The sequence below is a fragment of the Cryptomeria japonica genome, chromosome 3, assembly GCF_030272615.1.
Source record: "Cryptomeria japonica chromosome 3, Sugi_1.0, whole genome shotgun sequence".
In the NCBI taxonomy this organism is placed as follows: Eukaryota; Viridiplantae; Streptophyta; class Pinopsida; order Cupressales; family Cupressaceae; genus Cryptomeria; species Cryptomeria japonica.
Window position 1 is genome coordinate 79110153 of NC_081407.1, and position 24408 is coordinate 79134560.

A 24408-nucleotide genomic window follows, 5' to 3' on the forward strand; every position below is an offset into this window, starting at 1 on the left:
AAGCATGAATACAAATGATACAATGAGGCTTATGCAAAGACATGAAAACAACATGAAATCATACCCAACCCCAAGGGAGGGGTACAAGCCAATCTTCAGTCGGTAATCCCCTATTGCTCTTCAATGTCTTCAAAGCCCTAAATGGATGAATGAAATTGATGAATGCTTGATGGATGGATGTTGAATGTTGTTGAAGTCTTCAAAGATCTGCTCTTTCGCTGCATAAAAGGCCCTTGAAACCAAAATTCCCGATCCTTTCAAATGAAGAAAGAGAGCTCTTATATATGAAACCCTAGGTCTTAATTTCAACTTTTGGCCGACCTAGAGATTGAATCTCCCGCCAATATCTTGGGGTTAAGCTTTATTTTATGATTGGATCGCGCTCCTAAAATTTTGAGAAAAATGTCCGGGACCGTGTGCACTCTGGGCGCCATGGTCCTCTCCGGGCGCCATGGTCCCAACAACTTTTCACTAAATTTTCAGGGCCGTCGGATATGATGATTTTAGAGAGAATCTTGAAGTTACAGCTGATTTCAAGATGTTTTGACCCCCGAAATCAAACCCCCAAGTTCAAAATAGGACCTAATTAGGGTTTTTCATTAAATGATGTATTAGAGGAATAAAATGAAAGGGGCACACTTTAATGAAAAGGGCCCAACTTTATGATATGGGAGATGATAAAATAGAACCTTAGACCTAATTAATTTGATTAATTAAGTGCTAAAGGGGAAATGCAATGCAAAATGCAAAATGTGCCAAGGCAGGTGCTAAACTAGGTGTGAAATTGTACTACTTTAGCAAGTGCGTACAATTTACGACGCTACAAACACAAACCAAGCTGTTGGATATGCTCAATCTCCTCATCAAGTAAATCAGCACGAAGATCAAGTCCACTGGGTCTGCTCTGTCGGCAGTATAACACTCCAATGTTCTCTTGTAAAGAGAAAAAGTTCAAAATATCAGATGTCGGATTACGAAAACAAAAAATTTCTCAGACGCATGACAAAAAACATTCACATACAATGAATGTGTTACGTTTACTACTAATGCGGTACAATTATGGCTTATGCGTAACATTTATAGCGAATGCGTGATGAAAGGAGCGCATGCGTAACAATAAACACTATTGCGCAAAGAAATCAACGAATGTGTAACATTATGCACTAATGCGTAACGTTAATGGCTAATGCGTGACATTATGAGCATTTGTGTAACATTAAGAATGAATGCGTAAAAATCGACAGACGATTGCGTGATGCAAAGGAAAAATTGAACACTGGATTTTTTTTAAAAAATAGCAAAAAACAGGCAAAAAAGAAGGAAAAAATTAGAAAAATACCATGCCGCTAGTTCTAGGAGGTCTCTGATATGAACGTACTTGGTCAGACAGGTGCAATCGAGCTCTATAACCAGCCATGATGATCAAATACTCGAAAGAAAGCACAAGATTTGCAGAGAAAACAAAGAACTTACCAAATACCAAATGAGCAAATGAAAACCTAAAATCTCTATTTATAGCTCAAAATTAGGGTTTTTTGACACCTCGACACTCGTGGTCCCCGCCAGCTTCAAACAACTTGTAGCCTACTCAAACGATCTCAAAATCATCTGAAACTTCACACGATTGCTTATTACACTAATATCGAAAACATGGTCTCAATTTTTGAATTTTTTGACCACCTTTTCTGAGGGGGCATATTTACACTATACAGTGGTACCAAGGCATACTGGGGAAGAATTTTTTATTTTCTTTGAAACAATGTGGTTCCGACTTCGTCTCAAATAGGGGCAAATGTAGACACCTAAAAATGTCTCATTGATCATGTACTAATTATTCCTCTAATTGATTAAATAATTTTTTAATTCTTTATTAAGTTAATTAATCATATTCTTGTAATTTCTTATTTCCTATTTATTCATCATTTAATCATTTTCTAAATATTAATTAAATATTTATTATTTAATTAATTCTGATTAATTCTCCAATTTAAATAATCTTTATTATTTAAAATAATTTTGTTCTCAATTTCTATCTCTAATCATCTAATCATTAACCCTTTTCTAAATATTAATTAAATATTAATTATTTAATTAATTGTAATTTAATCCTTTAAATTATATAATCTTTATTATTTAGTTAAAGTCCATTTCTAGCATAATTAAATAGTTTCTTAAATTATTTAATTAACTAATTAATTCTTCCATTTCCAAACCCCCAAATTCAAATACATGTGCATGATTTCAAAAACCAAATTGAAAATCAAAGTCAAGTTCTAAATATATTCAAATGCTAAATTGAATTTAAAATAAATTCAATTATTTGAATAAATTTCATGGAAAGATTAAATTGAAATCTAAGTTAAAGTGCAAGCAGATGCTAAATTAATTAATTAAATAATTTATCTCTCTAGTCTCTATTTTCATCTTCTAGTTCTCTTGGTCATCTTCTTTATTTCTTCCGATCATTCTTTTTCTTCTTTTAGTTAGCTTTTTCTCAATCAGTTGACTCAATTAATCTATTCAATCTATTCTGTTTCACCTCTAAGTCACTAGTTCAACTCTCAATCAGCATGTGAGCTCACATGAGTTCCACCTCTTGATCATCCTGTTCCACCTTTTCAATCAATCTCATCCAAAAATCTGTAAATTGAGCATTCAATCCTCACAATTCCTCTAGATCATGAACTTCGAATCTTTGTGTCAATTGCAGGTTGCCAGTACAATATCTGAGTCATCATACCACAGAGAGAAGAAGAACAATGGAAGCCATGATGCACAATAGGGAGTTTCATATTGTTTAATTTAATTCCATTTTGCATCTATTTCATTGGTTTTATGTTTGAATTGCTTAGATAGTTAAGGAATTCTTGATTGTCCTTATTTCCTATTTAGCAACAGTGTATTTAAGCATAGCACAAGACCTACTAGATGATGAAGTGCAATAAAGTTTTACCACAGATCAACAAATCCATTGGAAATATACTACATAAGATTTATTTGTTACTAGGGTGATTTCACCAATCATTAGGTGCAATTCTACTAGTCCACAAAGCTTTCCTACCAATTCTTAGTGTGATTCTATCGATCCACAAAGTGATCCTACATAGTTGTAGGTGGATGTTTCTCGAGTGTTATGCAACAAACCCATCGAACCAAGAGCACACCCGCTAAAGTGTTTGAAGTTCTACTAGAGCATGACTTGCAAGCTAAAAAATGCTTTAAAAAACATATAAATAATCGATTGGAACCCATTATGTGGGTCCCACTTGGCATGCCAAAATGTGTGCAATGAAATATGATTTCAATAGAATGAAGAAAATGTTTTAAACATTCAAAATCACAAGACAAGACATCATCATGATAGGACGAAAGAAACATGAAATAATAAAAGGAATAAAAACCAAATTAAATCCTAAAATAGCCTTCTTGATGCAAGGATTTATCCTTTTTGAGGATGTATTTGATGTGTGCTCACAATCTTCAGATTGTATTTCCAAAGCTCAAGCTATAATGGTTAGACATGTGAAGGTGATAACATGAAACTGGTGTCGATAGCATGGATTCTTCATAATGACATGAAGTTGTTGCAATGGTATGAGCTCTGCAGTTCTCCTCTTGCATAATCTAAGTTGCATAATGAGAGAGTGAGATTAGTTTTGGCTAAGTGTAGGAGAAAGTGTGAAAGAGGGCTAGAATTTTCAAGTTGGAGATCAAGGGTGGAGAATGGTCAAGGTTCTCACCTCTAATGGGAGGTTGGAAGTGTCAACCTTAAAAGAGGTGAGAGGACATGTAAGATTGTGAGAAGTGATGGATGGAGTGTAAGGAAGATTTACTATAAAGACATTTCTTGTCTCCATCCTGAAGGGTACTTTGGAGAAAGGAATAAATAATTTTTTAATTCCTTGGAGGAGACAAAAGGGAAAGAGACCCATGTGGGTCCTTCCCAAGAGTAGAAGGAATTTAAGGTTGAGGTGGACATGAGCTGACTTTGGAGGCTAGTGCACACGTTTAGAGGGAATGATTAGAAGAATAATCATGGATTAGAGTACAAGTGGGAAATGTAGGAGGATGTGACACCTGGAGAGAGAAGAGAGAATGAGTGGGAGAATAAAAAATTAGATTTTAATCTCAAGTGGGAGAAAAGAGGGATTTTGAATTAAATAAAATAAAAAAAGTGGAAGAAATGCTAAGCATATTTAATTAAATAAACATAATCATTTATTTAATTAAATGTGATGAAGAACTATAGATTAATTAAATTAATTAATTTTTTTAGGACTATAGAAGAAGTGGACTTTAATTACATAAAATTATTTAATTAATAGCTATACTATAGAGGAAGGGGACATATAACGATTAGTTTGATCAAATATTAATGATTAAGTTTGAGTGTTTATAGTAACAACGGGATGTGGGTCCCACCGAGTATGCCAAAATGAAGACAGTGAAAATATAAAGCTAACTAAATGTATAAACATTGTAGTAAACTAATGTAAACACAAAGCATTATACCTTCATTACTTCCTCGATTGAGCCAAAGCGAGTGCACCCAAGCTTCACTTGATTTTCTCTTTTGATGACTTTTGATGTGGATTGCTCTCAACAACATAACAACAAAGATTTCAAATAGAAATTTGAGCATAATGATGATATGATTGCAAGTGTTTGATTTGTGAAGGGAGGGGGCTCCAATTTATAGTTTTTTGATAGAATAATAGATTGTTAAGATTAAAAGTGGCATGAAGGATTGAGATTGAAGGAGACGAGATGGGTTGGATTGAAACTATAGCCTTATAACATGTGTCACATTGGGAAGGACACTTGTCATGGGAAAAAATGACAAGTGTACACAAAAGTGGCAAAGTGAAAGAGGTGTGAGAGGAGGGAGATGACAAATGGAGCAAAGAGGAAAGTGTGTTGGGAAGAACACTTCTCACACATGTCTGAGCACCAAATAAAATATTTGGTCAAGGTGAAGTGGAAAATGGAAAATGACTTCTACATGTAAGTCATTTATGAAGGGTAGTCACACGTGGACTTAGGTAGTTGGGATGAATTTGAAACTAGAAGAAATGTTAATGAGGTTAGGAATCAACGAAATTAATTAATTAATTAAAGATTAACCAACTAATCTAATTAGAAGAATTTAAGATTTTGGCTAAGGTGGGGTATGATTTATTAAAATAAGTCAAATCTTAGAGGAATAAAAGACAACATAATTAATTATGTCTAGGGATAGTAATTAATTAATTATTATAGAAGAATAAAAGGGAACATAATTAATTATGAAATTAATTATGTGCAAGGATAATAATTAAATAAATATAATATAATAAACTATTTTAGAAGAATAAAGGTTATAAAGTGAACCCAAATTAATAAGGGTAAAAGTACAAACCTGTGTCACACTTTTATAAAGGAAAATGTTAACACAACAAAAACTGCTCAATTTTGACGGCATAAAAGTGACATTTCTATTTTGAATTTGAAGATGATGTAAACTGATGAAGTAAAACTAAACTTGACGAAGTTTACGTCTATTATTAAAAAAAAAAATTCTAACAAGAATTGATATGTTTTTTTTAATTTTTAAAGCCTTATTTTTTATTGCTGAAAAATGTTGAAAATCAGGGGGTCTAGTTTCCACCAAAAAACAAAATATAAATGAACTTCTTCTTCTTCTTCTTTTTCCTGATTTCAATATCCCAAATAGATGACATACATATGTAGTGCATGAAAAAAAAAGTTCGATATATATTTTCTTCATTATAACATTTTAAAGTCCAATGCGACAGTTTTCATCTCCCGCCATATTTTGTCTACTAAATTTATCTTAATCAAAAAAACAAAAATACCCTTTTGGAGAACACTCTATCCTCTAGTGATTCATATGTTTTTAAAATATTTTCAAAGTGATTCAATATATATATATATTTTCAAATCAGCCTTACCGAACATTCAAATACCTACTTGTAGTATTTTTAAATTAATGTATATTAAATCTAATCAAAACATTATAAAATTTATATGAATAAATTATTGACTTTGAGCTCTACAAAAGGATGTTTTTTGTTTTTTGAAAAAATTGAATTTTCTGCAGCAGAAGTGAAAAGTTTCAAAAATTTGAGATATTTGGTGATGTGGCTACCACTTAGGATGTTTTGACTATAAGGGTTTTGACTGAATCCTTTCTGATCAAAGCTGAACGCTGATGTGCGAGAGAAACTTCATATAAATGATTTTTTTTTTTTTGTTTTACAATTTGAAAAAAAAAAATCAAGTGTGAATTTATTTAATTGATTTTTGCATTTAATCAATATTTTTTGCAAAGAAGAATCAATTGTTTGTAACAAGGGTTGCGATTATTTACAACTTTTGTACTTTTTTTAATAATTGAAATTAGTAATCTATCTATAACTTATAAATATTGTAGACACCTAAAATTGTCGTGTCCTAATTAAATAAATATTTTTATTTATTTAAATTTTTTTTTTTTGGTAGGTAATTGGCCGAAGCCTAAATAGCTTTTGGCTGGAGCTATGAACCAGTGGGGACACAGTAGGGGCCCCATCTCCATTACATATCTTTGAATTATTATTATTATTATTATTATTATTATTATTATTATTATTATGTTTGATTAGATTGACCCCAAGACCTTCCCCATCTTATGGAAGGCCAAGAGTCACAACTTAGAATTCCACTTTAGATGTTCCTATTGGGAATTGAACTTGGGTCTCCACAATGAGAACCCAGTGTTTTAACTAGTTAAGCTCAACCCCTTGGACTATTTATTTAATATTTTATCTTAAGCTTTCTATAAATTAAATAAATGTTTATTTATTTATTTAATTCATTTATCCTCTTCTAGCCTTTCCCTATTTAAATAAATATTTTTATTTATTTAAATTATCCTTATATTAAATAAACATTTTATTTGTGTAATTGTCTCCACTTCCTCTATTAATTAAATAGATCTTCATTTATTTAATTAATTCATTAGCTCTTTTCTTCCATGACACTTGTCATTTATCTTTTCATTTATCCTAACTACCCTCTCATTATTTTATTATTTTCTCCACCTACCCTTTAATCCTAGCCGACTATTTATCCTTTCAACTCTTAATCTTATCCCTCCATTTTCTAAGGTGTCTTCTTTATAAGAGGATACTCTCATCCTTTCATTATATATGATTTTTTATTATGGTATATGTGTTTGCGTGTAGGTGAATTGAAACTCAATCTGAATAATTTGTGCAATGGGGAATAAAAGGACTAGATCAAGGTTGTATGATCGAAAAAAGGGACGATAAAATGAAAGGTCATACAAAACGTTGTCAAGAACAACCTGTTGATGTTCAAGAACAACCTGTTGATGTTCAAGAACAACCTGCTGATGTTCAAGAACAACTTGTACCTGTTGATATTCAGAAAACTACAACTAAGGTACGAGATCAAATTGGTAGTAGTCAATCTAGAATTTTTTTCTTTGATATGAAAAATTTGATGGAGATGGATGAAGATTCTCTTTTCAATGAAATTTGATCTGAAGATACGATACTCGAAAGCACATTAAAATTGCAATGTAAAAAAATTTGGGATGATTATTTTCAAAATAAATCTTTGTTTGGAAGAGCACAATTGTTTACTAGGTTATTTAGGAAAAGAGAAATGACCCCTGTTTTGGAGTTGTTGGGTGTTGATAATAAGAAAAAGTCATGAGATACATTAGTAAAACAAACTATAATTGAAAATTTGACCATAAATTCCCATAGTCGAATTTTGTGTGTCTACACTGAGAACCTCAACGATAGTTGGTTTACATAGTCTCAAGTGCAAGCCTTTGGTGGGATTGGTGGGTGATGCCATATGTACTACTAATGCCTTGAAAAATAATGTGATGATTGAAGCTATAACTATGATATAGAGTAGACTGCGTAGAAACAATATGAAGACCTTTGCATATTTTGTCAATTTCAATGAAAATCTAGTAATGCAATATGAACTACCCACTAGTAACAATTTGCCAAAAAAATAGAAAAAGGAACATATAATACTATGACAAAAAAACAAAACAAAACTTAAAACTAACATTTATATGTTTGTTTTAATTAAAAAATATATATTTAAAAAAAAATATATTAATAACTACAACTAAAAACATTAAAAATTAACATATAAATATATAATAATTACTAATTTTCTAAAATAAATACCAAACAAATACTATAAAAAAAAATTAAAAAAATAAAAACAAGTACACCTAACCAATATAGATTAAAAATAAATAAATTTTTAAATAGCAATAAAAGATATTCGTCAATCTAAATAGGAAATAAAATAATTATAAATTATGTGTACGACTAAATAGGAAATAAAATATTTGTAATTTTTTTTTGGGTTCATCTACATGGGAAATAAAGTTGTTGTAATTTTTTTCGTGCTCTTCTACAAGGCAAAAGGGCAAAAGAAAAATAGGCAGACCCTTGAATTTAGGCAATTGTAGAGATTATTGACTGCTGTGGTGTAAAACCAGATTTCTCTCCAATCTTCTAACCGATACCAATTATTGCCTGCGTAGGCATATAACCCACCAAAATTCAAGCCAATTGCGATGAAGATGTGACGTAATCCAAAAGCATGGATAAAGGATCAGATATCCAAGAATAGAAAAACTGTTCCACTAAACGTGTATAAATAAATATACATAGGAGCAGTAGGTTAAGGATTATAGTTTTCATCTCCTTGTCGGTCTCTGAATTCGGGATTTCCTTCCGGCTTAGGTTGCTGAGGGAGTATTTTGCCCTTCGGTTTTCAATGGAGATGGAGAAAGTACGCCTCAGACAGAATGTGTTGTTGAATCATCTCAAACCCGTTACCTTCCCCAAAGCTTCAACTGATCTTGTGGTAAGTCTTAAAATCTAACGCCTAAATAATGAAATGATTTTTTTTGAAACCCGGAAAATTTATTTGGTTGAAAATCGGAAATCATGCCTTTTTGCTTGATAAAAAATCTGAGGAAAGATCCAAATGTTGGGGAGTAAAAATCTATGTACATGATGATCTAATTCAGAAAATTCAAGTAATTCATGGCGGAAATTAGTGATGCTCTTTGTTTTCTGATTGAGCTACAGTGTTATTGGTAATCAATTGATTTTTTCAAAAATTAAATGGGTTTGCATTAATAATTGATAAATAATGCTCTTTTTTTCTGATTGAGCTACAGTGTAGTTACTAATCAATTGATTTTTTTTTTTAATTGAATGGGTTTGCGTTATTAATTAACAAAACAAAGCTCTATGTTAGCAAATCAGACTGGAATGAAATCTGTTTTTGTTTTTTTTCATTTTTAATCATTAATAGTATTGTTTTATGTAATGTGTTGCTTGGGTAACGCAAATATTGTTCATGCTGCATTGTGTTTTGAAATTATTCAATTCACAACTCCACATTTTGATGCTTTTTTACCTCTTTGATTAAGCTGATGGGCTATATACTTATTGATTTTGAATGAAATGGGCTTCAGCTAGTAATATATTACAGTCTAAGTTGAATACAGATTATTTTAATCTGTTGGGTTCCAATTCAAATTTCAAGGGTTCCCATGAAATGTTAAGCTTCGTGCCTCTAGTAAATTGGGGCCATCCTCTTGTTTTTCTTTGGTTTGAGAAATTGCCCCCTTGCCCAGAAATTTGTTTAGGCAAACCTACCCAGGTGTCTGTACCGTCCAACTCACCCAGGATGACAACCAGAATTGGGTACCTGTGCTAGGGGTTTCTATTACGCCAGTTTAGCAAATTCACATAGAATTGTACCCGGCCTCTTCGTGATGCAGGGAGTAGATTCAGAAGGGCTTTAATCCATGTCATTGTCATCCCAATCACTTTGCCTTACCACTTAGATTATGGCCTGCTGGATTAGCTGGGTGTCGTTGTGTCGTTGTGATTCAAACAAGCATTTAGCAACTTTTTCTTGTTTTAATAAAATAATGCCATTTATATTAACTGTATAAAGTTTCTAGAGATTTTTTGTGGGTGAAAAAGTCACACACCATGGTCTATGCAAGTCAAGAGTCTTAAACAATATATCTATAAAGAAAAACATAAAAATGCTAAGCAGCAAGAGTTACTGATTCTGTAACAAGAGGCAGTTCATGTTCATCTAGTTTCCATTCATCGAGGTTATTCTAAGCATCTGGTTAGGCTGCCAGCCTGTAAGATTAGATTGTTCATCATCTAGAGGTTGATCAGCACTCCTAGGAGGAAAATAATCCAATGCAAGACAAGGAAATTTGCCGCCGTTTGGCCAACCATAGGCACCTCTCTCATGGGGTGAGAAGAAGCTGAAGGCTGATGGGAGGCTTGAGACCATCCATGAGCAGTTGGGAGGCACGAGAGTCGTGAGAATTCCCACGAGTATTATGATTCCTCTACTTTCTACAATGTCAACGTCCTTTAGGAAGGGATTGGCCCTTGTTGGAAGGAGAGGTCAGTGGTATTTGAGCAACGATGCAATGTGCATTGCCCTAGTGGTCATGAAGCATCTATAGGTGAACAATTTCAAGTGCAACTTTATTAGTTTCCACTTGTATCTGCATTAACACTTTAGAAAAAATCATAGATTTAAAATACATAGACAAATTATATCAACAGTCATACCAAAATTTAGTAAGATGTTGTTAATAGTTATAATATAAGACAATATGCTCAAACTTACTCCATGATCTTAATTTAACGTTTTCAGGGGATTATATGGCACCTCTGGATCTCATTTGCTTAAATACTCTTGTACATGAATTCATAGGTGGTTTATGATTCATGAAATAAGACCTCAAGTGGAAAATGATTTTTTTTGGGTTGTGCATTTAAATTAGTCAATCTGGGTATAATGGCCTTTCTAGGTCATATGCAGTTTCTTGAACAAAATTCTTGATGCATTTACTGCACAACAAGGGCAAGCTCAGTAGTTCCTTAGGGGATTTGAATCCAGGTCATCACTTTGGCAGCACTCCAACTTTACCTATTACTCATGCCCATTGGACATGCATTTTTGTTGTGTATTGGAGATTGTGTTTTGGTGTTCAGGGTTTGCAACGTTACTAGTTTGTGGTTGGCACTGTCATGAAGTGAGTATTTGTATTTTGTATGTCTGAATTTGAATGAAGGATGAATGATGGAGTTCTTTTTTTCTACGAGGAGAAGGAAAACTTTTTAAATGCCTGTTTTTTTCTTTTTTTTCTTGTATAAGATTCTCCACATTTATGGTTTCAGAAACCTGTCCATTTAGGGAATTTTTATAGAATTTATAATGCTCTGAATCGTCATTACCCAGGTACCCTTGTTGTTGGTTCCAGTTTTCAGAATATGAGATATTTTACATAGGTGATATTAAGCCTTTAGTGGGATATGATTTTTCGTTGTTGTTTTGAGTGTGTGCACTTTGCTGCATCATTTATTTTGTGTCAAAATGATGTTCAGAATTTATGATTTACAAGACTATGCTTTATGCTGTTTTTTCTGAATCTTTTGATCAAAGACTTTGGATGCTCTATGCTTGAAATTATTATGACCAATGAAATCAAGTAATGCTATTTTGAGAGGGTTTGTGGATACTTTATCTGGTATTGGGTTCTCTGCTCTGTTCTAAATATCTGTACACTTGTGTTTCTTTAATGCCATGCAAGTGTATTTATATGTATACAAGCACTAAACAAATGTAGGTGTGTACCTTGCCAAGACTCTTGTTTAGTCTCAAAGGTTGGGGGTCTACATCCCATGAATAGGAAGTGTTATGCTCTCTATATTCACCCCTTACATTTATGATTTCCTGTGATGGTTTGACACAGTTTTCAATTTTGTATTTCTCACACTTACTGTGAAAAAGAATTGACAATTAAAGCAATTTCTTGTACTAGACAATTCATTGTTTCTGAGGTCTCATACATGGGTTTTAGTAAAATGGTAAATTTGATGATTGCCTTTGTTCTCTTTTTAACAGGCTACAGTATGTGCAGCTGGAGACAGCGCTGCCTATGAGCGAACTGGTGTATTTGGTGATGATGTTGTAATTGTTGCGTAAGTGTGTGCCTTTTTGTGCTTATTTGATGGCTTTTTTTCTTTTTGAGATTTTTTTGTAAGCTTTGATTACTCACATTTCTTCAGCTTCAGTACAGATTTTTTGTTCATTCATGTTATTTGTCACAATGCTCTGCACTGCTTGTACTCATCTTCTTGTTCAATTCTTACTGATTTTCTGATCAGCATCTAATCTCTGTGGTATTGGTGATTATTTCTGCAGTGCATATCGCACACCTATATGTAAGGCTAAGCGTGGAGGTTTTAAAGATACTTTTCCTGAAGACTTGCTTGCCCCTGTTTTAAAGGTCTGGAATAATAGCTATTTTAATAGTTGGCTTGTTGCCCTCATTTGACTCCACATGGCATATGAAAACATGGACAGTTAAAAAATTCAGTTTTAATCATTATTGTTCTTAAATCATGAAGACAAGGGGATTTGTCTCTGAATGTTGTTTATCTTCATGTAGGCGGTGATTGACAAAACTGGAGTTAGTCCAAATGAAGTTGGTGATATTGTTGTGGGAACTGTTCTTGCCCCTGGTTCTCAAAGAGCCAGTGAATGCAGGATGGCTGCTTTCTATGCTGGATTCCCAGGTATTTATGCTGCTACTTTTTCAAGTCAATTTTGTCACGAGATGTGTGAGTTTCTCTGACATTTATATTCTGTTTTTTACTTTGTCATGCCTTCAGAGACTGTACCTGTTAGGACTGTTAACAGACAATGCTCTTCGGGCCTTCAAGCAGTTGCAGATGTTGTGGCTGCAATTAAAGCTGGATTTTATGATATTGGTATATAAATTTGATTTCTTTCTGTGTATTATAATGGTGGCTTTGAATTTAAACAGGGCTCTGATTTTGGCACATGTCTTCTTTAGGTATTGGTGCAGGGTTGGAGTCTATGACTGTCAATCCAATGGCTTGGGAAGGCTCTGTTAATCCAAGGGTAACAATTGAAACAACTACAACTGAACTGTAAAGAGATGGCTATTGTCTTTTTAAGTTTTACAGTTTCATGTCTCTGTTTATCCTCTTTGTGGTTGTTGATTTAGTGCCTTGCAATAGGTTGAAACCCAAAAGCAAGCACAAGATTGCCTTCTTCCGATGGGTATCACCTCAGAAAATGTTGCTGAACGTTATGGAGTTTCACGTCAGGAGCAGGACAAGGCAGCAGTATGCAAAATATTTTGAGGGTTTAATATTTGATTTATGTCAAAGCTCTTGTATTAATAAGAACCTATTGAGTTAAAAGAAACATGGAGGACAGAATATGAGTGGTAATGACAATAATTTTATTCAGGTTGAATCTCATAGGAAGGCAGCAGCAGCAACAGCTGCAGGAAAGTTCAAAGATGAAATCATCCCTGTTGAAACTAAGGTAAAAAAGATTAGCATTTTATAATCTGTGTGAAGTCTTGTGGTTGAAATGGTTTTTATATAAAGATATCGACATGATCCATGCTATGGTTCTTATTTTTATGTTTAAGCTTGTTGATCCTAAAACTGGAGACGAAAAGCCTGTGACAATTTCTGTTGATGATGGTTTTCGTCCCAATGCATCTTTGTCTGATCTAGCAAAGCTCAGACCTGTATTCAAGAAGGATGGTAGCACCACTGCTGGTATGTTGTTTCCTTTTGTATGGTTAAGATCACATTTTTCATTCATTGTTTATATACAAATGTTGGACGTTGTAATAGATTACAGACTTATTACCTTTGCTAAGATTTTAGACTATGTGTCATTGTGTACTATGGAATCGTGGATTTTTTATCCACTTCATTTAAATAAAACTCTTGATGCAACCCTTGCAGGAAATTCAAGCCAAGTCAGTGATGGAGCTGGTGCTGTACTGCTCATGAAGAGGTCATTGGCCATGCAAAAGGGTTTACCTATTCTGGGTGTTTTCAGGTTTGAAATGTCAATATGAGTTTGCTTTACTACTACCATCACGGTTGAAATTAACTCCATTTCACTTTGTTCTAAATTAATTGTCAATTTGATTTTGCTTTACTACCATTACGGTTGAAATTAATTCCATTTCACTTTGTCCTAAATTAATTGTCAATTTGATTTTTCTTTGCTACCATCACATTTGAAATTAATTCCATTTCACTTTGTCCTAAATTAATTGCTTCGAAACATATGTTTTCTAGGAGTTTTGTCGCTGTTGGAGTGGACCCAGCTGTTATGGGAGTTGGTCCAGCTTTTGCAATTCCAGCAGCAGCAAAGGCCGCTGGTTTAGAAGTTGGGGATATTGATCTCTTTGAAATAAATGAGGTAAAACATGACAAGTTGGAACTTAAAATCTGATCATTCAAATTATTGAAGCATACCCTTTACTGACATTAACTTGCTTTGTTACGTATTCACAATTTTTGGGCTAGGCTTTTGCCTCTCAATACACATATTGTAGCCAAAAATTGGAACTGGACCCTGAAAAGGTGAATGTTAATGGAGGAGCTATGGCTATTGGTCATCCCCTTGGAGCCACAGGTAATAGAATGATTTTTTTTGAAATTTTTTATGAATTTAGGCTAGGTTTTATTCACACATGGACATGTTTGAGATGTAATTAAATTGTAAAGATAATGTTTTTGAAATCGATTCCAAAATGTTATCTTGGTTTTGTTTTCCTTGTGTGTAATGACATTATTGTTGATGTGTTTTTATGCACTATGCAACACAGAATAAAATACCAAAGGCACTCTATCCTCTCTTGATCAAAATCTCCTTGGATGCTAAATTAGACGATTGATCCAGACAACTCCAAGGTTTCTATTGTCAGGTCATGACGTATAGATAGGTCAATTAGTTGATGTGATTTGCTGGTATCACAAGGGGACTTACGTTATACAATGAACTCCTGCTTGAATTTTGCCGGAACTTAGATTCTAACAACTTGCTTGGAAAATATAAGGGCAAAAGAGATAGGGTTTAAGGAGAGTCCAATCTAATCCTAAGAATGTAGGAACGATGGACAATCTTTGGTGAAACTCAACTAAGCCTTGCTTTGACATGCAAAGCAACAACTCCACAAAGCTTAGTGCAATCTTCTAAGGTAAGCACGTGATGTTCAAATCACTATTAACAACAAGGATATCATCAAGACAAACACACAAGAATGCATATCAAGATACAAGGATATTGAATTGATTGCTTTAATAGAATGTATATCAAAGTGTGAATAGCAATTGAAGTTAAGCTCATTTAAGGATTCCATTTGACTACACAAGGCAAACTTACAATCAACAAATCGCTAGTGGTATGGATATATGAATTTCACCATTGATTATGCATAAAGTTCTTTCATTCATCTAAACAATATGAAAATGAATTGAGAAGTAGAGACCTTGCAATTTGTTGAAATAACACATCAAATTCACCATAGCTTCAATGAAATCATATGTTTTTTACAACAATGTCTTGGCATCAATCTTTGCCTTCTCCTAATCTAACTCCTATTCTATCTTCTACTTTATTCTTCTTATTTTACTACTCTTATGTTAACCCTTACAAATGAGAAAACTGAGCCTTATATAGATAGCTCTTTACAATGAATGGCTCAGATTGATTCACAATCAATGACTAAGATTACAAGGTAGAAAACCTAATTAGGGTTTGTTACAACAAACTCCTTTCGGCCAATGAGAAAATTACATCATTTGGACACTAGTCTATCTTTGAATGTGGTGAACCAATAGAAAATGTGGTTGGTATCTTGAATTTTGAGCCATCATAGGATGAGTTGGATGCATTGTATTTGGACATCTTGACTTGGAACCCTTTGATTGGTTGAATGGCGACTGGGATGCCACCTCAACTTGCATTGTAGACTTGAATCTTCATCATTATGCTTAGGTCTTGGTCTTCCTTTTCATAGCTCTTCTAGGCATGTAGACTATGTGATACCACATGGTTGCTCATCTTGCACAAGTTCACCTCCTTGCTTGGAAATATCTGCTTTGCATGGTGCTTGATCCCAACTTTCGTGATGTATTTCTATCTTGATCCTTGGATTGATCTTTGCTTCTGACTCTTCTACACTTGACTTGAACTCCTTCGTTTCGGTCATGGTTGATCATCTTTGTGCATGACTAGGAGGTATCTTCATTGTTCTATTAGCCTTGAATACCTTGCTGTACTGATTGTAACCTTGTTCAAGGAACTTACAAAACTTCTCCCCATCTTTGTGGTGTTGTTCCAGAATGCCTTGGAGTCATCTTGATCTTCATTTAAACACCTTGATGTTGTAAGATCCCCATGTTGAAGACCGTTAACTTGTGGAGTAACCCTTATATAGCAATTGCAATGTTGGTAGTGGGAGGTGTGAGTGTGACTTCTCTCGTGTAACCTCCTTAAGTCTTCTTAGTCTTGATCACTGTTGCTGTTGCGGAACCTTTCCGTGCTGTGAAGTTCCTTCTTGATGCAACCTTGTCTAGACCTCCCATCCACACCTTCAAAATGCTCCTGGCTGGGTCTTCTATTTGATTTACCTCTCTGGATTACTTGATCTCCAACCCAAGTTGTGAAATCTATCCTTGCTACCTCCTTTAATGTTTTGATGTCAAATTATTATTTCCTTCCTTTTTGCCTATCAACATTTGTGTTGACATCCCCCTTTAATGAGATGTAAACCTCGTGCCTGCCCTGATATGTGCTGATCTGACACTTGCATTGGTTGAGTCTTCCACTTCAACGAACATCAGGTCTGCTCGTTCGCCTCATATCTGATCATAGAACTCGTCTACTAATGAATTTGCCTTGCTCTGCCATATGTGCTTAGGTCAAATTCTGATTTGCCTTCTAATGGAATTGTTTCAAATTGTGTTGATTTCACCTTATTCATTTTATCAGGTCTGATTGTCAAATTCACCTTATAATTTACCCTATTTCTGCTGGTACTTGCATCTACTTAATCTTTTTCAAGTGGTGAGGTTCTTCCTTCTCTATGCCCCATAATTGCTTGTATCAAACCCTATTCACTTCTCCCTTGTAAAATTCAGGTTTCCTTTTCCCCACAAATTTGCCACTTTCAGATTGATGAAATTCGACCTAAATCTGATATGAACCAGGTCTGCAAAATTACTTCTTAGGTCTGATGAAAAATACCCCCAATCTGTTCTTCTTTGTTCAAATTAAGATCTGTTTTTGTCTGAACCTTGAATTCCACACGCTTTACTCAGACTGGAAATGGGACTTATTTAGAAAGTGAAGTTCTGTGTCTGATTTCACTTTTTCAATGTCCGATTTTAGTTTTCAAGGTCTGACTGTGATGAAATTACGCACAGAATTAGGCTTCAAACAGGTTGCGTTTGCTTCATCTCAAGCTGAAATTGACCTCAAATCAAGTCTGAGTATATTGCCATTTTTTATTTATTTTTGAGTGTGTTTTAAATTATTGTGAAATGATTTTCAAGCCTTTTATATACATGTATTCAAAGTTCAAATGGTATCACACTCTTGTTTGAGTTCGACTTAGGTCAGGTTTTAATTCCAATTTCCATTGTCTACTACCTTATTCAAGGGCTTGAGCACTTGCATTGATCTCTTCTACACACGATTTATGCCTTAGGTCACCCTTTAGATCCCTCATCTCCACGTTTTAGTTTAGGTCAGGTCTTAAATAGGACCTACATGCCTTGGTTTAGTTGTATCTTTATCTTGCACGCTTGAATTAGGATCTGCCCTACCCCTATGCGCCCTACCTTGCTTTTCAACATGCTACACTTTGCTTCACACGCTTTGTTTAAAGATAGGGCCACACACTTTGATGGATTCCCTCTTCACATGTTTCATCTTTTGATCTCCCTTATCTTTTAGGTCAAGGCTTTAATTTAGGATCTATAAGTCTCATTTAGGTCAAGACCTTATGTTACTTGGGTCTCCTCCACACGTTTCAATGCATTCCTCAATAAAGGTTGCTCCATTTAATTGAAATCTTCCTATACGTTTGGAATTTTAGGATCACCTTAAGTTTAGACCTATATTTGAGGGCATAAGTTTCATGCTTAAGTCTACACCTATCCACCTTTACCACATGCCTAAAATTAGGGTATCTTTAATGCATTTTAGGCCTACACGCTTGATTTTAGGCCTGCTGCTTTCACACGTTTCTCCACTCAATGTCTTAGTTTGGGTTCAATGAAGATTGGGCTACACTTTTCACTTAGCTCAAGCTGTTTACATTTTTTAATTTCTAGGCCAAGACCTACATTTAGGTTCACATGTTTTGCTTAGGGCTGCCCTATTTGCCTGGGCGGGTTTTTATGTTCCATTTGCACAAATAGATGGTGGAATTTTAGGTCTTATTTGCACAAAATTTGCAGCATTTTTGTCCTAATTGCACAAGTATGTTGGTCTTTTGCTATGCATTTGCACAGCTTTGGCATCTTTTGGGGCTTCATTTACACAAAATTACTTGGGTGGCATTTCAATGTTCAATTGCACTAAGTTGAGCTGCTCTTTAGGTGTCATTTGCACAAAATAGGGCAGCATTTTGGTGTTTAATTGCACAAGGATGTCGGCAATTCAGGCCTCATGTGCACAAGCTGTTCGGTATTTCATGTTTGGTTTGCACAACCGCATATGCTGGGTGGCATTTTGACCTTGAATTGCATAACTTTGGCAGAATTTTAGGTCCTCCATCCACAATTTGATCAAGCTGGGTGGATTTTAGACCTTAATTTGCACAAAATAGGGCAGCATTTTGGCCTGCAATTGCACAAGCACGTCTTAGTAAGCAAGCCACTACCAAGAGCATGACTTGAGCAAAATTTTGCCTTAGTCAATTTTTTTGAATTTTCATCCAAATTTATCAATTTTACCACCTTACTAAGCTTTCTCTTTGATTGTTTCAAGGTTTTTGTCTCTCTAGCATGGGTGCATTTCTAAGGTCCATTTGCACAAATGCCGCTTGATGAGAAAGCCAGTGCTAGGACCATGCCTTGAGCAAGATTTTTACTTAGTCAATTTTTTACCTTTGAAATTCTGGTAAGCGCAATGCCTTAACATTTCATCATTTGAATATTTCACATCATGGAAAGCAATTCTTGACCACCAAGCCCCAAACCTAGCCTATGCTACCTTAAAACCCTAGCAACTTAGTCAAGTTTACAATTGAGATCCTAGTGACATTATCACTCAATACAACTCAATCATCCAAGTCTCATCCAACTCCGACTCCAACACTTAAACAAATCAACCCTAGCAACATAGCATCTTTCCTTGCAGCCTGACAACTCTCTTGCCTCTTGACAATATTAGCAACTAATGATATCAAATTTTCACAATCCATTATGATAATTGCATAAATGTCTCTGGATTCAATTGTGTCAAATGTTTTTGCATCAATTTGACACAATTGAATCCAGAAACATTTATGCAATATTAGCAACTTCTCAACTTTGACATCTCCTAGTGATGTGACCTCAACTACTCATCTTGGGCTGACAGAACCATCCTTCACTCATAAGTAAAGGTTAACAACCGAGAAACTACCAAGCAAAGCGAAAAGTGGGGGTCCCCATTTGCAATGGAGCGATGTGTGATTACGTCACAACAATTATAAGGGAGCACATGAATGCTATGGTAATAATAATAACAGTTCATTTAGTCTACAATCAAATGCCAATCTCCACAAATCTGTTCATTTTGGCTAGTAAAAAGAGAGTTTCATGTTGCTGTGCACATGTGCGTGCATTTCTAGATTTATGAAGCCTTAACTGAGTTAATGGTTAACACAAACTTTATTTTATCCATCTGAAATACACTGTTATAAGTTCGACAGAAATTCTTAATTTCACTAGTAGGGTTTATTACCAGATTTCTGTTAAAGATTTGCAACATTGATCTTTATATCATTGTCTTCAGGGGCTCGTTGTGTAGCAACATTGTTGCATGAAATGAAACGACGTGGCAAAGACTGCAGGTTTGGAGTTATCTCGATGTGTATAGGTAAGAACATGCTTGTATTATTTTCAATTTGAATGATTTTGATGAAATTGTTTTACATATTTTTAACCTTGGGGCAGTAGTTCCATGGAGGGGGAGGGAGTGGTAGGGGGTTTGGGTGCCAGAAATTTCTCAGCAGATGCTGCACAGCAAAAAGCACAGTTATTTACAGCAAAGTGGTCCCTTGAATTACAAGCTTTTATTCTCTAGGGTTTAGTTTTAAGGATAAAAAAATTGAATAAATATCTGAAAAAAAAATCACCATCGATTGCTATCCTTTTGGTAACAATGCTTCTTACAAATTCTCTATACATGCTACAAATTTCCAGACTTCCCTGCCTCTTCTCTGCCTTCTCTGTCTCGTCCCCCACCTCTTGACTTCTTTCTCTCCTAAAGTTGTGGTCCCTCTTCATTTGTGGAGATTTTATTGAATCCTGATTCGGATTTGATGCTCTTCGTGCTGCCACCAACAAAAAATAAATTGGAGCTGTATAGCTCTCCATGGGACTCCATTCCAAGTGAAGGAATCATTTTATTTTGTTATTAACTTATTATTGATTATTTTTGGGTTTCCGGTGCTGCTGTTAGGGACTGGAATGGGAGCTGCAGCAGTGCTTGAACGTGGTGATTCTGCCGATCCACTTTGCAATGCTCGGCCGATCAAAGATAATAGTTTACTTTCAAAGGATGCAAAATAGAAGATGAATATCTTTTTGAAGGTTCTGAAGTGCGACAGGTTTTGTAATTGATGGATATTCATTTGGCAGCTCCCATCTATAACTTTCTTCTTTGTGACAAGGTCTTTTTCATGGTTTTTTCTCTAGGATGCGTCAGGGAAATAATTAATAAGCTCCTTGGGTAATTATTTTACATATAATACAATATATAAACAAAATCCCTGTAAGTGAGACAGAACTGAGTAATGCGATACCACGATTTATTGTTATGAATCTCCATAGCATTTGAATTTAAAATTTAGTAATTTATTGTTATGAATCTCCATAGCATTTGAATTTAAAATTTATTACTAATTATGCTTTAGTAGAAGTTGAAGAAATGATCAAGGCTTTTTCTCTGTGTTCTGACATTATTGTGCTGTAAACTTGGGTTTTCAGTGAAATCAGTTTTTCATTGTTATGGTTTGAGTGTTTTTGTCACAGAGATAAAATTAGTTGCTTATTCCCTAATTTATGTCAAGTAACAGTGGTGGTTCTTTTTGTATCACTGTGCTATTTGTGTTACACCTAGAGAACTAGATTTTTACTATTCTTTTGCATGTTTTTGGGATGGGGACAAAAGGCGACAACTATTAATAAAGTAAGAAATTTTTTAAAATATGATGAAATTTCAAATATTCATATAATAAAGCATTCATCATAACATTATAGAACCTTTGTGGTAGTTGAATAGGAACTATGATGTTCTTTATATATACATATGAGCATGAATTAATAAAGACATGCCTGACTTGTGTGTATATTCAAGCGAGAGATTTATTACACAGTTTTCCCGAAGCCTGTAAGATTGCATGTTTTAATGTCAAAATCATTATCGAAGAGGAACAGTTGAGTAAAAAGATAACTGGTTATGTTTCAGTTTGACCTTAGATGGAATGCTAATAGATGAGATTGTGCTGAGTTTGTGCAGAGACATATTTGCATTATAATAATGGTATTTCCTGCCAACTATGATTTCATTGTATTCAGCAGTATAATGACCGTAGCATGGCAACTTTGTCTATGACAATCCTTGTAGACCTAAACAGATTGTCCAAATGTATGAAACAAGATAGAACCTGATTGTGGCTTTGATTGTGAAGATCTAGAGATTTGCAACAGGGGATATGTATTTGGTAGATTTTGTGGTCATGATTCATCATTGGTCTATTACCTGGTTAGACTTATAGTTTGCACCCCTTGTGGGGTCCGGGGGCAGACACCAAGCCCAAATTAACCTTGAGACAGATGGGGGATGTTTGGACGTCCCTTGGTGTCTTGAGGATGGCTAGCCATCCCAAAGTGTTTATTACTGTTACTAATACATGGGACTCTATCCTAAGGAGTAGTCCAATATTTGTCAAAGAATCTTAGGGGAAAAAGGTACAACAGCTAAGGTGTCTTGGAGTCTGGACATATCACGTAATCACCATATTATCGGTAGTGGTATTTTTAGAAGTTTATTTTAATTTTTAAATAAAAGGTGAAACCACCCGAACATCATATTAATAATATAAAAAAGTAGATAGACAGAGTAGCGAGGGGCTCCAGGAAGGAACCTCAAAAGCCATTTGACAGATTTCATGCCTTTTCGATTTGTTTGATTTCTGAGACCGTTTGTCCCGTAGTATCAGGCGCATAACCTGTTGGGTAGCATGACCATTTCTTCCTTCCGTAGAAAAAATATATCAGTGTTTTCTGAGCAGATCTATTCCCTACGTTACAAAAAATATTTTGATTGAATTAAGTAATTAAGATTTGAGTTATCAGTAAAGAGGCTGACAAATGGGGTTATGTGATCTTAAATGTCTCTGACATTGTATACCCCAAGAAGAGGGTTGATATCTGCCATGTCTTTATTGCAATACCTTTGGTTTACCTTTTTCTATTGCATATTTTGTTTAATTGTTTGTGGTTATGTTTTTGGCTTTACCCATACTTGTAATAATAAAGACCTGGCACATAGATGGGATGATAATAAAGTATTAACGTGGAAGGAAATTCAAATATAGGGTTTTGCCACTGTAGTAATTAGATTCAAGATTATGAATATGCATGGATATGGGCATAAGGAATATCCTTGAAGACAGTAATAGCGAGTGGCCAATGAAATAGTTTTGTATGTTGATGGGAAAGGGTCTCCAATGGTTTCTCCTCACTTATATTCACTTATGGATAGATTTGATTATATGAATATGTTAGAGAGACTTTTTTGATGAACTGTGCATGTTTTGTTGTTGAGAGGCTGGTATGGATTTTTAGAATGTCCTTGGTGTCATAGGATATATAATCTCTCTATGTTTTTGAGTGCATAGCTGATTTGTAAGAATGATCACTGTGTATATTCTACGGCTACGAGAAGATTGGCTCTCTTGTACGTTACTTAGGCTTTAGGCCATGCTATCATGTTTTGGAAGGAGAGTCTTTTTTATGCATGCATGGTGATGTAGTTTTACAGACGGGAAATGGAAATAAATGGAAATGGATCTTTTTATAGGTTCACGATTCTGGGTGGTGTGTTCATGGGTTTATAGATGGTTTATGGATTTGAACTTGTGATTTTTTTTACAAGAGTACAAATTCTCCACCATTAGGCCAACTTAGGGGATCCTAGAGACGTGAGAATGGTGAATGTAATGGATTTTCTCTCTTTTGGCATCTCTTTTCACCGGCAAGGTTTTCGAAACATGACAATGTGAGATTTAGTATTCGTTATTTCAATTAATTTTATTTTGGAATTTTGATCCTACAAGTTTATAGGGAAAAAGATAAAACAATAGAATGAGGAATTACTTTTGAAGTTGCATGATGAGAAAAACTCCATAAATGACGTTTTATTTGCATTTCTTGAAAGGAAGAACGTATGTGTATTTAGTATTTAGTATTGATGGTTTTCTCAAGTCAATTTTAGATAAATGCTATTTTCTCATGTATGATTGTAAATTGTAATAATAATGTGAGACTATTTAGCACAAAGATTTAGGGCATTCACATTTTTTCTATTGGCATAACTTTTGGAGTATGTAATGTTTTATGCCACATCTATAATAATTTTAATACATGCAAGATTAGTTGAAGTACCACATAATTATGTATGAATCTGTTACTATTGAAAGTTTTTGCATAATTTTAAATTAATTTATTATTTATTTTTTAGACTTTAGTCTTTGTGCATTTTCAAATCTCACTATGATCTTAGTTAGTAATTATTTATTATAATAATATTTTTTTGTCTTATATATATTTTAATAATTATATCAAAACTTTGAACTTTCCATCTTGAAATTTTTTTCTACGTTAGTAAACAGATTCTTACTTAGTGAAAAATACGAAGATATTATATTATTTTAGTTAAGTGAGTTAAATATTATTTGTTTCACATTTGGCCTTAATTTTTTTTTCCAAGCAGAAAATTTATGGGCTCATCATGAAGCATACCAAGATAACTTATTAAAGATAGGTTAAAAACTTAAACATAGATGGGTGCTCTCCTAGCAAAGAAGGGTTGCTTTTACTATTTATTAATTTTAATGTATTAAATGAATTGTATTCAAATAATAAAAGAATTGTTTGTAATGTGAAAAAAGAAAAGAAAAAAGAATCTTTAATAGTTAATTAGTATAGCAGTTAATATCGTAATTGACCTAGATAAATTAGTTAAGTTTAG

The 24408-nt window shown here is 34.2% G+C and overlaps 1 protein-coding gene across 1 annotated transcript; it reads left to right on the forward strand.

Annotated features, from left to right (window-relative positions):
• The first annotated feature begins 8413 nt into the window (after positions 1–8413).
• LOC131027906 (3-ketoacyl-CoA thiolase 2, peroxisomal) lies at positions 8414–20975 on the forward strand. The gene is made up of 14 exons (XM_057958007.2): positions 8414–8907; positions 11998–12074; positions 12298–12382; positions 12545–12671; positions 12768–12866; positions 12953–13020; positions 13140–13247; positions 13375–13452; positions 13562–13694; positions 13887–13983; positions 14229–14352; positions 14460–14568; positions 19945–20028; positions 20614–20975. The coding sequence occupies exons 1-14, from the start codon at positions 8818–8820 to the stop codon at positions 20721–20723; spliced, it is 1389 nt and encodes a 462-aa protein (XP_057813990.1). The 5' UTR covers positions 8414–8817; the 3' UTR covers positions 20724–20975.
• Positions 20976–24408: the final 3433 nt, after the last annotated feature.

Excerpts from the sequence above, each read along its gene's own strand:
- LOC131027906 (XM_057958007.2), top strand. The coding sequence starts at position 8,818 with ATGGAGATGGAGAAAGTACGCCTCAGACAGAATGTGTTGTTGAATCAT. Across the intron at positions 12,075-12,297 it reads GATGATGTTGTAATTGTTGC|TGCATATCGCACACCTATAT; the intron begins GTAAGTGTGTGC and ends TTATTTCTGCAG. Across the intron at positions 12,672-12,767 it reads TTTCTATGCTGGATTCCCAG|AGACTGTACCTGTTAGGACT; the intron begins GTATTTATGCTG and ends TCATGCCTTCAG.